We start from the raw sequence: 16862 nt of genomic DNA, 5'->3' as shown, positions 1-16862 counted from the left end.
AACGTCCCAGGCTTAAGGGCAGAGAGGCTCACTTTGCAAACCACCAGAACACCCCAGATCGCCTGTAGCACACTGCAGAGGCCGGTTCCCCGCCCCACCTTCTTCAACTAACATCCCAGGCTTAAGGGCACAGAGACTCACTTTGCAAACCACCAGAACACACCAGATCGCCTCTAGCACGCTGCAGAGGCCGGCTCCCCCACACACACAGACACCTTCTTCAACTAATGTCCCAAGCTTAAGGACACAGAGACTCATTGCAAACCACCAGAACACACCAGATCGCCTGTAGCATGCTTCAGAGGCCGGCTCCCCCACACACACACACACCTTCCTCAACTAACATCCCAGGCTTAAGGGCACAGAGACTCACTTTGCAAACCACCAGAACACACCAGATCGCCTCTAGCATGTTGCAGAGGCCGATTCCCCGCTCCACCTTCTTCAACTAACTTCCTAGGCTTAAGGGCAGAGAGACTCACTTTGCAAACCACCAGAACACACCAGATCGCCTCTAGCACGCTGCAGAGGCCAGTTCCCTGCCCCACCTTCTTCAACTAATGTCCCAGGCTTAAGGGCACAGAGTCTCACTTTGCATACCACCAGAACACACCAGATCTCCTGTAGCACGCTGAAGAGGCCGGTTCCCCGCCCCACCTTCTTCAACTAACGTCCCAGGCTTAAGGGCACAGAGTCTCACTTTGCATACCACCAGAACACACCAGATCTCCTGTAGCACGCTGAAGAGGCCGGTTCCCCGCCCCACCTTCTTCAACTAACGTCCCAGGCTTAAGGGCACAGAGACTCATTTTGCAAACCACCATCATAGGGAAGCTGGGAACTAATACAGCTATAGTCACTATTGGCTCTCCAAGATTAGAGAAAGGAAAAATATATTTCATGAACTCATGAGTAATCATCTGGTTTTTATTTCAGATGGCATACTTTTCTGTCTTTTATGAAAGATTTGTAGAAGATAAAATAAGGCAGTTTGTTGATTTGTGCTGTATGAGCAATGTAAGTATTTTGTCATTTGTACAGTTCCAATAGATAACTCTGTTGATAATGTTCTTTATCTCATCATTCCTTATGGACCCAGGGGCTAGGAAAGGGGGGGGAGGGGACAAGAGGAAACACCAGGACTCCAGTAGCTTGGATGAAAGTAGTCCACAGTTTTATTGAATGCAGAGCAGGAGCATTGGAGCAGCATGGGGACAGATCCATCATCGGGTGACCTACCTGCTGCCCGATATACCTGGGCACACCTGGCATACCTGCCAGGGGGCAACACTGCAGAGTGACAAGCTCAAAATACCTGTGTGGGTGCCAGCCACTGTGCAGTTCCCTTGCCCACCTGGTGGTGAGAGCCAGCCAGCAGCTCCTGCCTCGGTGTGCTGCTAAGGGCTCCACCCCCAAGACCCCTTAAGGAAGTCCCCAACTGAGGGGAGGTGGACATGTAGGCACGCCCCCCCCTTCAAGACTCCATCCCACCACGTAAAAGCTGTGCCAGTGATAAATAGCGTTGAACCTGAAATGCAACCCATGACAACCGAAACACATGGAGGGTGGGTGGGAAAAGCCACAGCCAACTGAGGGCTTAGCCCCTGCTGTGACTACCTTAAGTAGCGAATGGGAGGGCGGAGCGTGACCCGTGGCACAACATCCCAGCTCTGCCCCCCCCTTCCTCCATGCCCCACCCAGCACAGGTGTGATTGACCCACATGCAGCTGCCATGGGGCCCGCTACCTCTCCCCGAAGGCCATGCAGCCAGCTTGCAGCCGTCCAATTCCTTCTTTGCTTGCCCCAAGCCACAAAGGCAGCTGGCAGGTAAGTCTGCACTGTACCTTTACTATAGTCTCTTCATTTCTTTTCACTTCTGTAATTAGGGACATGGAGAGAAACATCCAGTGCAAAGCTTAGTACACTCAGAGCTCTACATGGTATTGTGAGACTGTTGTGGTTAAAGGGAATAATATAGCCTAGCTTGCCTTAAGCTCCGAGTCCAGATGGTGGATATAACATAAAACTATATTTTAATTAATGATGTTTGAATCTTTGCAGTTAACCACACCTGGCAGAAGCTACAGTCATATTCTGCCTGTAGCCCAGACCGCCTACCCTCTCCCCAACAACCTTGGGTGTATTTGTTTTCTCTCACACACACCCCTCTGCATGCTCCGGTTTCAAAATGTACTGTACTTTGCTGTCTGTAGTGTGGTGACAGTGAAAAGTAATCAGTTTGTGAAATATTAATTTTAGTGGTTTAGAACTGTACCTTCTTGTGCAAATAGGCTTCAGATGCTGAGTGATCATATAGCATTTTACTGTGCTGAAAGTAACATACATGCTTTGGTTCAATTTTGGGTAAGTTTTGGTTAATATAGTTTTGTTTTATTTTCATTGCAGATTTCAGTTTTCCTGTTGTCAAACAGATGCTTTGGATATTACATTCACGGCCGTTCTGTACATGGCCATGCAGATACTAATATGGAAGAAATGAATATGAACCTGAAGAGGGAAGCGGTATGTAAAAATTAGGAAGAGGAGATCCAAAGGTTTACTTTAAAGAATATATAATAGTTTGTGTATTGGTGTTCTCATTTCACTGGGTTTCCCTAAGAAAGGAGTGAAAGGGAGGATGGAAAGTGAAGAGGTAAACGTTGGTCAAGTCTCCTACTGGAAAGTCTGATGTTAAATTCAAAACTACCCCCTAGACTAGTATATTTTATAATGAATATCTGTAAATTCTTGGTAAATCTCCTCACTGAGTGCCCAGGATAGGACACATGAAGCTGCCTTGTATTGAATCAGACCATTGGTCCATCACAGTCAGTATTGTCTACTCAGTCTGGCAGCAGCTCTCTCGGGTCTCAGGCGGAGGTCTTTCACATCACCTACAGCCTGGTCCTTTTAACTGGAGATGCTGGGGATTGAACTTGTGACTTTCTGCATGACAAGCAGATACTCCACCACTGAGCCACAGCTACTCCCTAGGTGTGAGAGGCCAAAAGGTGATGGTGCTCTTTACAGGTTTTTTCCCACTGGGGCCTTCATTTCCATCTCTGGCTTAGTCCTCCTAGCTGACTATTTAATTCTAGCCAGTTAGAGGGCAGGGCCAGGTGGGCAGACTCAGAGGGAAAACGTCTGATCCATCCTGGACTTAAAAGGAGGCAGCTGAAGGAGGGCTGGGTGTTTGCCTTCTTCCTTACTTGTATATTCTCTTAGAGATACTTCTAAAAAGGCTAACCTGAAAAGCCAGGCTTTCCTAGTAACAGATGCATTACAGCTGTATGTTCATATACAATGTATGTATTACCACAGTATATTCTGCCTCTGTGCACCTTCAGTGGATTGCTAGATGCTGGAGGTTTCTTTTATTTTCTTGTAGCGAAGTATTTTTAAAGGTACTGACAGTGGTGAAACCATTACCGTTGTGGTTTTCTTTGTGCTGTTGAAGACATTTTCTATCTTCAAAGTTATGCTTCTACTTGATTTTGCAACAAAGTCTTTGTACCGTACTTAGTTTTGCTTTGTTGTAAAGAGAACACTAGAATATTTGTAGCTTTTCCGCCCTCTTACTTGCCAGGAAAAGTAAATATAATGTGACAAACGTGGGCGAAGACTTTGATTTGGTACTATACTATAATTTAACATTATCCCTTAAGCTTATACCAGCCTTTGAGTAGGAGAGGAAGAGTGGCTTTCCTTTAAGTTCACTTCAACATATTTAAACAATGCAGATCTAAAGCAAAGTGAACTCTGTATTATACGTAAGCCATGACCTGAATAAATGCTTAGTGAAACTTTTGACAACTTTGCACACTTGACTCCCATGTCCTGTCTTCAGTTGGTCTGAAACTCTTCAGTTTTGTAAGCCTTCAGCCATGCAGTGTGGAATGCTGCTGTCAGAGAAGAACAAATCTGAAACTCTTTTGGAGTCGGGGTGATTTCAGTGTTCTTTTGATCTTGGCCTTATTAAAATCCTGTCATTTTCTCTTTTTTTGTCTGTAATCAGTTAGCATTTCTGTGCAGAATTAGCTGCCTGTAAGTATGTCTGTTCATACTAAAGCAAAAACATCTGCCGTACATATTCAGCTATACTCATCACAGAACAACAAGCATAATGACTGTAGAGTTTGTTCTTTGCACGTGTAGTTCCAACAGTTGTACTTTGTGTCCTTTCCTCAGGAAAATCTGTGTAGTCAAAGAGGTTTAGTACCAAATACAGATGGCCAAACATTTCAGATTTCTGTTTCAAGCAAGATGAGGCAGCAATATGACCGGATTCATGAAACATTAACGAGAGTACGTATATTACTGTTACAGTGCTGACTCCCAACAAAATTATTATCTAGAGCTGGGGTGTCAAACATGTGGCCCGGGGGCCAGATCAGGTCCCCAGAGGGCTTCTATCAGGCTTGCTTACTCATTATATCTGAAGATACCCTTGGTGTTTTAAATTCATTTAAACTCTATTTTGCCTTGTTTTCTTTTCCCCAGAAACATGGCCCTGTGAGGCTTCTGCATTCTTCTACAACTACATTTGAACAGAGCACTAAAGCATACCATACCATGAATAAATTTCTTGGCTCTTTCATTGATCATGTATGTATACAGACATTTAACTGAGGACAGGATAGTTAGTTTGACATGGGAAACTGTGGTATCTTTTGTTCTGTATGAGGCTATAGATTGGCCTTTAGAGGTCATGCTGTATTAGTATGCAGGAGCTGATTTCACTGCCTTAAAATCTATTTTAACTCCCTTTCCAGGAGGCATTCTTTATATAATTGGTACATAGTGTTTGTCCATGCTGTTTTTCCTAAGTAGTTCACCTTTAGACCACGAAGAATTTTTCTTATGGTTTTTTATAGGTTCATAAGGAAATGGATTACATAGTAAAGGACAAACTGTTATTAGAACGAATTCTTGGAATGGAGTTTATGGAACCAATGGAAAAGAGCATCTTTTACAATGGTATTACCAACTTAGCTGTTAATATTTTTTGTGCAAATAGATAAATTTTAAAGCACTCTGCTTGTATTACCCCATTTACTTTCACTTCATATTCTCTGCTAAAAAGGAAATTCTAGAATGAAACAGAGTTAAATCCTCCTTATGTATGAACAGGCCTTTGGGAGGAAAACTAACTGGTCATATAATAGTAGTAGAAAATGTCTGAAATATGTTTTTTACATATCTGGGTAAGCAATGCCTCACTGCACAAGTTGACTGGCTAATGGATTCCTTTAAGCTATGTTACATAACTTCTGTGATGTTACCCATCAGAATTCTAAGGGTTAGTTTCTTGAAGACGTACATGCCTTTTTACAGCCATCTGTCATCCTGATGTCAAGATTGAAACTTACATCAAAGAATATGCACTGCATATTCCACAGTGTGCTTTTCAGAAGAAGTTTTTGTCTTGTTTTCATTTCTAGAACCTTCTAAGGGCCCTTCGTTAGGTGCTAAAAATAAGTTTGCAGTACATAAGGTTAGCCTTCAGCTGTAGTGCCACTGCTACTGCAGTTAAAACTAAGTCATGCAGTTGTTTGGCTTAATGAAATACAGGAATTTGTCAGTCAGAACCAGATTTGGTAGGCTTTCAGTCTTTATTTCCATGGGCATTGCTTTTTAGAAGACTGTTAAATTTGTTCCATGTTCTGATAGAAATTCTTCATACCCTCAAATCATCAGTTCATTTTTTTCCATTTTTTGCAAAAAGTCTATAAGGGTTTCCAGTTGACAATAAAAGTGGATAATCTCTTTTTCCTAATCAAAGTAGTAAGATGGCCAAACTAAAAGCATTTATGGGTGCCTGAAAGTAATGCAATGTATCAACCTGTCCCAAAATCACCTTATGAAATCTAACTACAGTAATTTTGAGGATTTGTAGTGACATTTGTTTTGCAACGTGTTATTGTTTTTATAATCATTTTGTTTTGACCATTTTTACCCATTGTGTTAGGGAGATTTGTTCTCATTTTATAAAGCATCTTCTTCATAACAGAGAGTGTGCAGTTTTCTCAACAGGTTTTTTCTCTTGCAGATGAAGGGCATTCTTTTAGTGATACTCTTTATTATGGCAATGAAACCACTCTTCTCATTTTTGATATGCTGTTTTTTGCAATTGTGGATATGGCTACCCAGAGTTTTGTTTTAGCCGCTGTTCTGACATATTTACAACAAGAGGTAAGTTTTCTTGCTGGATGGAGAATGAGACTATTAATTCTTAGGTGGTTTGGTTCATAACAGTATATACTCATTTATCTAAACTGTATGGAGTATACGTGGAAAGTGAACCATTTGTATTTCCTCATTAAAATGAATAGTTCTTAAAAGAGTAGTAAAATGAGAGTGCGAATGTCCTAACTGAGCCACCCTTCCAGGCTTATGTCTCCCATGGAGAGCTATGTTGTAGAATCTTCCACTGCCATCCCAATTATTGAGCAGCCTAATTATGTAAGTTCAGTTTGGCTTCAGTAAGGCAACTAGTATTCTACACTGGACAATTAAAAGGTAATTATCCAGCATTTCCCCACATTCCACTCAAAATTTCATCATACAGCAACAAAGACCTATGATGCAATCATTATGTTGGCTTCCCTGCTTGACCAGTAGTCCACTTTCAGTTTGCTAGTCAGTCAGTCAGCTTCTTAGTCCAAGTCTCAAAATGCCAGCCCTGCACCTGGATTCTTTGAGCTGTGGTTTGTAGGATCACCTTCAGGAGACCCAGCTTCAGAGCAAGAGCACAACTGGTGTTCGCACTGCAACTGACCCAAGAGCCGGGAAGCCCTTCCATAGTTCCTACAGGCAGCCTTGGGAGAAAGACAATAGTTGCTGCCACAAAGTGTGTTGGAATATTGGCAGAGTGTTGTAGAATGTCGAAAACTGTCTTTTATATATGGATGACTTAAAGTCTGTTTTTTGTATTTAGATTTTTAAGTTTATTCGGTATACTGTTGGACAGAAGAATTTGGCATCTAAAACTTTGGTGGATGAAAGATTTCTTATGTAAACCAATGTGAAAAGACTCTACCCACAAATTAATCATGGCATAAGAAGTCACCAAAAGACACTCATTTTATAATGCTATGTAAATATCAATGTATAGTTTCTACTTTTCCATATTGCTCCTTAGAAAATCAATATTTTTGTATGGATTAAATACTTTTGTACTTTTAGTGGTTGATCTGTATACTTTGAAGAACTGGTATGCCATGATAAGATTAAGAAAGCTGTTATTGTTACAAAACTTAGTTTATGCATTAATTTCAGAGAAGTTTCATGTGTGTTTGTGTTCCCTGCAGCAGTGTGTTTGGATTGTTAAGTTAAACATGTTTGTTCTTGCTTTTAAATGAGCTGTGGCCTGTGAATGAGGAAAGATTAACAGGAGCAGATTGAGTTTGGAAGGATGTAGGAGCAGCCATATCCAGTCAAACTGTTTCCTGTCCTAGAAAAACCCAAACTGTATAATTGGTCAGCACTCTGTGAGTCTTCAAGAAGGAAATCTATCTATGAGGGAGTAGCCCTTATAGCCATCTCTCTAACTGTTTGTATTCATGTACTGATGAAATGGACACGGACTCAATCACTTTTGAAGTGGGTAAAATGGAGTTCAAATGTACATTCCTCCCTACTTGAGATAAGTAAACAAATAGTTTGTTTTCCCACTCTGCTTCATGTGCTATCAACGAAAGGATTCTGCTTTAACCAGCAGTTTAGCTGATCTGTTAGGTGAGGGAGTGCAGAGTTTAGCCTTCCACAGGGATGAAAATGCTGACAGGAGTTTTCAGAATTACTGATCTAAATAAACAAAGCAGATACAGCTGTGGAAACACATGGCCAGTAATAGGGGCAGCAGCCTTACAATCTGTATTGACCTGCTAAAATAAGAAAATGAAGAGTGATGCTACCCATAACCAGTTCTAGGCAATCAAATTTTCACGGACTGTTTCAGTAAGTTTTAATTTTATATGAGAGAAAATGTTTCTTTCATGCAGTAGATGAACTCCATGGGCCAAAAAACAACAACAACACTTTCACACAAGATGTATAGTTTACTCCTGGAATTCACTGCCACAAGATGTAGGAACGACCATGAGTTTAAAAGCTTTTTTTTAATGTGATGTATTTATGTAAGTTTGTTGAAAGCTATGAGCTATAACAGAAGAATGGAATCTTTATGTATAGAAACAAGCTTTCTCTGACTACCCATAAAGACTGGTCTGATCCAGAAATAAAGCTCTAATTGTTTTTAATCCTGTGTTTCATTACATGTTGTGACTCTCAACAGTTTGGTCAGTTAACTTTTCAGCATTCATGTGAACATGTTGAAAAATTCACAAGATCATAGAATCATAGAGTTGGAAGGGGCCATATAGACCATCTAGTCCAAGGGTGTCGAACTAATTTGTTATGAGGGCCAGATCTGACATAAATGAGACCTTGTTGGGCCAGGTACATGTGTGTCATAAAATGTGATGCCAGGTAGCAGAGATATAAAATTTATAAAGGGCACAAACATAAAGGGTGTTTTTTTTACTTAAAATAAAAACATGCTTCAAACATTAGCACTCTTGCAATATTTTGTTTATTTAACAGTGTCTGATAACTGACACCTCTTGCTCTGAATTATTGCATCAAAATGTCTGTGCTGTTGCAATCTTGAGTGTGCTGTTCAGGTGTGTATCTGTAAGCTGCAAACCTACGATGATGCAGCAGCAGCAGAAATGGAAGAAGAACCAGAAGACAGCCAGTTCCACTGCGGCCCTGATAGAAGCCCTCTGGGGGCCTGATCTGGCCCCCGGGCTGCGTGTTTGACACCCCTGATCTAGTCCAACCCCCTGTCCAATACAGGACCAGTCCAAAGCATCTCTGACAAATATTCATCAAGCCTCTTCTTGAAAGCTGTCAGTAAAAGGGAGCTAACCACCTCCCTAGGCAGCTGATTCCACCGGTTTGCTAAAATCACTGAAAAAGCTGGTTTGGGATGATTTTCATGTGATCATTTTTAGGTCCTAATGTTTAGCTGCATATGCAGCTCTTTTCTTGCAGCATTTTCTTAACAGATGTATCTAGTTCTTTTTTCTCATTTGAAAACAGTTCTCCCAGCTTCAGCACAAACTGCAAGAATACATTTTGTGCTTATGTGTTTATTTTTATTTTATTTATGTTTTTTATAATCCTTGGACACAAGGCAGATTACACAGAGTGACTCAATATGATCAACAGATGAGACATTCAGTAAACAATGCAATAAGATCAGGGTTGTAGAACCAACCAGAAGTTGAAAAACAGAACTGAAGCAAGGCCTAAGTATTTACATGACACACTAAATGATGCCAAATTCCATAGTACAATCCTAGTTTCAGCAAGCTATACACAGCGGTATAAACCACAGTCCCTGATAATTTTTACAAGTAATTTTATCAATCATTTAGTACAGTGCAACTCTATTGCCTGCAGGAAAAGCCCTCTTGAATAATTCACTTTTGCACAGTTTGTGGAAAACCGGGAGACTGGGAACCTTCCTGATCTCCTCAGGCAGGCCGTTCCACAAGGCAGAGGCTGCAATGGAGAAGGCACCTATATGGGCAGTTCTTGATTATGCTCATTTGCAGGCTGGCACCTACAGAATGCCCAACTCAGATGAGCAAAGCTGTTGTGGCAGAACAGGAGGAGAGCCAGTTTCACAGGTATGAGGGTCCAAAGCCATAAAGGGCTTTGCATATCTTAAATTCAGCCCGATAACTCATGGGGGAAGTGCATGTAGGATGGGAGTAATAAACATGCTCCATCTAGCTCCCGATAATATCCAAGCCACAGCATTCTGAACCAACTGGAGTTTCCAAACTGATTTTGACAAGAGACTAATATATAGTGCATTACTGTAGTCTAGTCTTGATGTTACTGTAGTGTGGATCCAGGTAAAGAGGCCATCTTTCAGGCTAGGCTGAGTTGGAAGAAAGTCTTTTTTTGCAGCTGCTGAAAAGCATGGGGGACGGGATTGTGTCCTGTGGAACTCTATAGGATAGATTTCATGGTGATAACTGGTCTTCCATGTTCAAATGATGAAAGAATTATTTAAACTAGTTCAGCACACATCCTCTGATACCTACTTCTGCTTCCAAGCACCTCAACAAGCTAGTATGATCAAAGGCTGACAATAAATCCAACAAGAGTGACAAGAAGGCACTACTGTATCAAAGGCTGACGATAAATCCAACAAGAGTGACAAGAAGGCATGGCCTTTCTCTACACTCAAAGGTTGTCAAGCTAGCAGAGCTGTCTGTGTCCCATACCAGACTGAAAAGGCTCTAGAGTAGAAGAGTTATCCAAGAAGACCTGGAGTTGATCCAGAATGGGTAGATTAGAGAACAGATGATAACTGGCCACCATTTTTCTGTAGGGATGGCTTTTTAAAGCAGTGGACAGATATCTGCCTCTTTGAGTGGTCGAAGAAAGGTGCCCTGAGTTGGTGACCGCTTTATAATAGATATGAAGGGTTTCTTGATATAGGCATTGTATCATGTATGACCATCCATAGAACGATGTGTTATAATGGGAGGAGAATCACTGGCATACAAACTGTTAAAAAGTAGAAAGAAAAGTCTGCCTTATGAGCTAGCAATGCAAACTTGCTGAGTGTAGATTCACTAGGTTTTTACCAAGTTTGTATCTAACTTAACTGCATAGGACTAGTCCACCCATGACATGAATCGCTACACTTGATGATGTAATACTGTGCAGAAGAAAAATCTGATATTATTCACAGGCTTCAACTTTCCAAAATATTCCAGCTCTGTTTTTTTAAAATTAGGTTGCAAGAATGTGTAGCTTTAAAGAAAAGTTTGGGAAATGGTAGGTAGTGTTTAGTGACAAAGGCTTGTGGAGGGGGGTACTGAATAGGATTTTATTTATTTATTTATTTATACTTTCAACTTGCTATACCGCCCTAACCCCGGAGGGTCTCTGGGCGGTTTACATATATAGTGGTTCTAATAACTCTTGATCCCTAACTTGGGCCACATGATCGGAGTGGGACAGCCTACCAGCACCCCAGGTGGAGGGCCTTTGTTGTTGCTCCGGCGTGGCTTTTCTCTTTCCAGGCGATCTCTTGGCATTTTTGCAGGACAGTATTAGTGAGTATTGTGAGGCTTTTGCACCTGGTGCAAGTTCCTTGCTTCATTTTGGGACTTCTCTGCAAGCTTCCATAAGGGATCTAGCAGACCAAACTGTGGGATCTTTTGGAGCATGATGTGCTTTTTGCCTCACCCCCTTGACATGTTTCCTGTGCCTGTCATCTTAGCCAGGATGCAAGGTGAGCGCCTCACACCCTTGGCTCTGTAGCTGGAGCATTTGGCTGCTTTTGTCTTTGTTCTCTCATTCAGTTTTATTTCATAATCCCGGAGGGCTGACTACAATATACTCTCACAGCTTTGAGGACAGCCAGTTTGGTGTAGGGGTTAAGAGTGGCAGGACTCTAATCTGGAGTTGATTCCCCACTCCTCCGCATGAAACCAGCTGGGTGACCTTGGGGGTCAGTCAAACCTCTCAGGATTCTCAGCCCACCAAGAAGTCTAGCTCACCACTTTGTGGTGCCTATCAGTAAAGAGTTAGAATTTCAGCTGCCAGACAATCCTCCGATCTCCTGGCTACACAACAGACACTGACATATGATAATAATAATCTTAAAGCTTTTATGGAAAGTAAATTTATATGAGTCTAAATGTGACTTGACAGAAGAATTGGGATTCCTGGCACAAAATATGTCTGACACTTTTATTTTATTTTGGTGGCAGAGCACTCACGGATAGCTCTCATGCCACAATTTATACAGAGTACTGCATCATCTTATTTTGTGTTCATTTGCACATGCACGCAGCTTTGAATATGTCCACTTGGGGCACAAGGGCATGGTGAAAATTTCAGGAACCGTTTCACATAAACAGCTTCCACACAAATATGTCTTAAGAATCTTGCTGTGCTCAGTTACTGCCATATGTGAACTAGTTCCTAAATAAGAAAACCTAAGCTTTATTTGTTATGCCCTCTAAACTGATTTAGTGATCCTCTTTCCAAAGAATTTTAGAAAACTCATCTCATTCCTAACACACTCCTCAAACTGTACTCCCAAAAATATTTTACTTATGAGTAATTGAGGAAATGATTTTTTTCCACTGCAGTAGAGTTCCTGTATGTTCCACAGTGTGAGTCACCAAGATTATTAAATTCTGAATGCAGTGAATTCTAGCCCCCGGAACAATGGTCTCTCTCAGACAAAAGCTGTTATAGAGCATATGATGAAAACTTCACATAAACAAATTTATAAAGGACATGGAAAATATCAGTTATCTTTCATTATTCAAACGTTCTAGCAAATTTCATTCGAAAATGAAGTGTGAAATAATGGTGCCCAGGACAAAAAAAAAAGGACTGTAAAGTCTGTGTAAATCTAAGCACTGCTGCACCATCCCCAGAAAACAAATGTTCTTTATTTTATTTTGATTGTTTCCATCATGCCTTTCAAAAATTAAAATCACAGCACATTGTACAAAGAACTGCAGCATAATATTACAAAACCATAAAAGACAAGATCACCGCATTACATCATTAACTGCCTGTGAGTAAAAATGTTTCTAATTGCTTCCAAAAAAGCATACAGCCTTCAAACTCTGGCAGATTTCTCTGGAGAGAGTCATCTGTAAATGTGATATCTGGTAGAGGATGGAGATGGAACCATCACTCCCCTGGCTCATCTTAACAGGAAATCACGCAGAGGGATGCAATTCCCCAGATGTTACCCACGTGATTTAAGGCTTTGTAGGTCAAAAGCAGAACATCAAAGTATATACAAGCCAATTAGAACAATTGTTTAAAAATGGATCTGCTACAATGTTTCTGCACTCCATGCTCATCAAGAGGCAAGCTGCCAAATTATGCACAAGCAAATGCTTCCAGGCTTTTTTCAAGGGCGGGGAGGGCGGGATATAAAAAATAAATAAATACATTTCTTCTTGCAATAATCATGGGGGTTATAAAACTATACTTGATGGTGACTAAAATCCCTGTTCTTTCAAAAAGTTCATAACTGATGCGTTCCATATAGACGAGATGTGACTTTTTTTAGTGACCATTGTCACCTGAACAGCCAGGCCAGGTCTAATAAAGCACCAAGACTCTCTACATGACCAATCACAGAAGGGGCAAGGATCATCAACGATAATTTTCTGTCCTCTGGATTTATTTATTTATTCTGTAGAGTTTGTAGATCACCACTCATACCACCATCCTCTGCATGCTCTCCTTGTGGCAAGTACCTGAGAGGCGGTGGGAAACTTTGTGTGTAAGAAGACTTGAACCCACCTGTAAAGAGACCCTACCTTCTCCTGTCTGTGATCCTAGTAGAAGTGTGCCACCACTCAAACTTTCTCTACCCTTCAGCCTTCCTCTTAGTGGTTTGAGTCATTGAGAGGGCTACATATGTGTATGGTTAGGTGCTTGGGGAAGACTTTGGTCACATTTTTAAGTCTTTAAAAAGGGGGGGAAAGATCTTTATTCAGCTAACATACATCTCTATTAAGCAGGAGCACCAAAGCACATGGTTAGATACCTGAACAGTTCCACAAGTGTTGCAGAAAACTAAGAAAAGAATCAAAACATGAGGCTATCTAACTTTTTCAAGTCACTGGTTTTGCCTTGACGTTCCTGTCAGAGCAATGGGCACAAGTAGGACTGGTACTTTGAAATTGAAAAGTACGCAAACGGAGAGTGATTTCAGCAAAGCGTACTTTATTCTATCCGATCCGGAACAAGACAACTTTGGCCAGCTCGCAGGCCGGCTTATATCCCCCGAGAAACCGCCACCCAAAACACACTCCTACTTCCCTATAGGTTATTTACAGTGGCCGAGAGTCCCATAGGCTCTCGGCCGGGAACCTAGCCCCCTGATTGGAGCGGGCTAGGATCCGCATAGTCCATCGTCTCTTGGAGCGAAGCTCTGCATTTGTCTCTGGACTTGTCTGGACTGGATACATTACAGAAATGGAGGATGGTTGATGTAGATTTCACTCCATTTCCTGATTCTTGGCTCACACGCCTTGCACAGAGCACTCTAAACCTTTTGACTTTGCCTCCCGTTTGGGAGGGACACTGCTTAGCCTATCCTGTAATGGGTTAAGATCTTATCAGTTCCCACCATTTTCCCTTTCCCCATCCTTGGTCTTTATGCCCCAACTCATGATACGCCTTCCTGGCAGGTGGGCAAATGGTTATTGCTCTCCTTCCCATTTGTCTCTATAAATGTGGGTGCATCTCTCTGAATGTAACAAGAAGATTTTATGCCTTAATTCCCATGAGAGTATGTTTTCTCGGTGGTCAGGTACCTCTGTGTGGGGTTATCCTGCATCCCCTCATCACAACAGTCACTACCACGTTTGAGTCAACCTAAGGATTCAATCCAATGCACATTTATTTGTGAATAAGCACCACTTAATCCTCTGGGATTTATTTCCAGATTAAACACACATAGCATTCGGCTGCAAATCTCTTAGTCCTCATCCAGCTTCTTCTGAGAGCATCCCTGCAGGAAGGAGGAGAACCAACTAATGGCAGGGCCCTTCCACAGAAGCATTCAGTGCCCTCCTTGAGTGCATCTGGTCACCCAACAAAACACAGTTCTGATAAAATGCCTCCCAGCTCATGGGAACCCTACCAATTCGGGAAATTCTTTTACCGGGGTGGGGGGTGGGGATTCCACCTGCTTGCTTGCCCAGGCCTATCACAGACCATTGTCCTGGAAATCAAGTCATATCTTTCTGAAGCTGGAAAAAAGAGGCTGGTTCTTGTTGAATTGGTGGCTGGAAAGACAGAGCCTGAGAAGCTATTTGGGCTGTGCAAACTGGAGTTGACCAGAAGACCTGTTCCTTGTTTGCTTACTTATGTTGGAATATACACAGTCTATAGTGCACCTACTTAAGGAAGATCAGAAGAACAGTTTATAGCAGACAGCTGAAAGACTGCTAGATTAGAGACTTCCTACAGTTTCAGATTATGTCCTTCCTGTCTCCTGATTGGCTCTTTGGAGACCTCCTGCTTCAACTGAGCCCTCCCCCTTTGTTCCTGTCTGTCACAGTAGTCAGTTAGTTAAGCCTCTCTCCCTCTCCTCTGTTCTAGCAGAGTTTATTTCTTCTTTAATAAACCGAGTTATTCTTCTTTAAACAGTTGGTGTTCCATTCCTCTGCATGTTTAAACTCTGCCAACAACTCAGAAGTCCCACTATGTTTAGTGGAAGTGACTGAGATTACAACCATACACTGCGGGACATGGTGGGGATAATGCTAGCAGCTGGAGTTTTCAGGATCTGCATGAGTACTTGCTTTTGTTTCCTCCGTTGTTTAAAGACACTGTACGTGCTGCAGTGCTCTCTCCCCTAGTGGAAACTCATCCAGAATTTTCTGCTGCCCTGCTCAGGGAAAAGGGAGCATACTGTGTTTTTACCGTGCTGAAATGCAAGCTATCAACTTGTTGGTATTCAGGAGCCGGTCACACTGACCCATTCTCTCCCCCCCCCCAATCCATCAGAGATTTTTTTTTTTTGCCCTTGAGCCAAGCATGCCTTTAAAAATTATTCTTTCCTTAAATCTGTATCTCAAATGCTGCTTGTAATAGGCTGCTGGACCAATGGCTGTGTTGACTAGACATAGGAATGTAAATAAGATAACGGTTGCATTGGATTAGGCGATTGTTTACATGGCCAAGGCATTTGAAAGCTTAAGTGTCTTTCTCCCATGTGCCGGATTATCATCACATATCTATTCAATGCTGATACAAGCAGGAGACTAGTCAAATATCTTGATAAAATTCACAGAGACGGGAGGCTGTCCTTCCCTCAGAACAGTGCAATCTATAGAACACACCCTCTGAATGTTTTTCAATTGTCCACTTTCTGGTCACTTGAGGACAAACACAAACAGGATCCCTAAGTATGCAGGAAAATGAAGTTTCTCTCTCATGGGGGTGGAAAGTGCCGTCAAGTCACAGCTGACGGGGTTTTTAAGGCAAGAGACATTTAGCGGTGGTTTGCCATTGCATGCCCCTGTGTCTCCCATCCAATTACTAACCAGGACCAACCATGCTTAGCTTACAAGATCTGGTAAAAGCAGGCTAGCCTGGGCTATCCATCTCTGCCCCATAGGCAGACACAATCCCCTTGCCCCCAGGTCCCCCCCCCCAGAGACAACCTCATCTACAGTACAGTATGGAACCATTTCTTTAACACCAGCAATCCTAGTTTCGTCTGAATTTTTTTACACAGCAAAGTGATAGTAACAGTATAACTTCTTCTCTAATCTGACTCTCCACTATTGAATATCCCGCTTTTTCTGGAAAATGTAGGCATGTAGGAATCAGAGTGGGTGAGATTTTTACACAAACCAGAAGTTTTCCCTCCGACAATAACTGGAATAGGTGAAGTTCTGTATCACCATCTATAGGATATTGGAGGAGGCAGCATGAAGTCCAGTCCAGTGTTCCCTCTAAGCTGAGTTAGTGTGAGCTAGCTCACAATTTTTTAGCCTCCAGCTCACACACTTTTGCCTTGGCTCAGGAAGGAGGGCTCCAGAGCTAACTGATTTATGCAGTAGCCAAATCACTGGCTCACAACTTTAAAGCCAGTAACTCACAAAGCAGAATTTTTGCTCACAAGACTTCACAGCTTAGAGGGAACATTGGTCCAGTCTTATTTACATTTTCTCTGAGGTATCTCACCAGATCTCGGAAGCGAAGCAGGGTACTCCTAGTTAGTACTGGATGGGAGACTGCTAAGGAAGTCCAGGGTTGCCACGCAGAGGCTGGAAAAG

The 16862-nt window shown here is 42.0% G+C and overlaps 1 protein-coding gene across 1 annotated transcript in view; it reads left to right on the top strand.

Moving 5' to 3' along the window:
• Positions 1-7051, top strand: part of TMEM67 (transmembrane protein 67) — a 39829-nt gene extending 32778 nt beyond the window's left edge. Inside the window, exons 21-27 of the mRNA XM_015409824.1 lie at positions 937-1017; positions 2407-2523; positions 4189-4305; positions 4501-4605; positions 4875-4977; positions 6050-6192; positions 6938-7051. Of these exons, the coding sequence (XP_015265310.1) occupies positions 937-1017; positions 2407-2523; positions 4189-4305; positions 4501-4605; positions 4875-4977; positions 6050-6192; positions 6938-7018 (747 nt within the window). The 3' untranslated portion in view covers positions 7019-7051. The remainder of the gene's footprint in view (positions 1-936; positions 1018-2406; positions 2524-4188; positions 4306-4500; positions 4606-4874; positions 4978-6049; positions 6193-6937) is intronic.
• Positions 7052-16862: the final 9811 nt, after the last annotated feature.

This window comes from Gekko japonicus, unplaced genomic scaffold, assembly GCF_001447785.1.
Source record: "Gekko japonicus isolate JY-2015 unplaced genomic scaffold, Gekko_japonicus_V1.1 scaffold47, whole genome shotgun sequence".
NCBI lineage: Eukaryota > Metazoa > Chordata > Lepidosauria > Squamata > Gekkonidae > Gekko > Gekko japonicus.
This window is presented reverse-complemented; position numbering and strand designations above follow the sequence as displayed.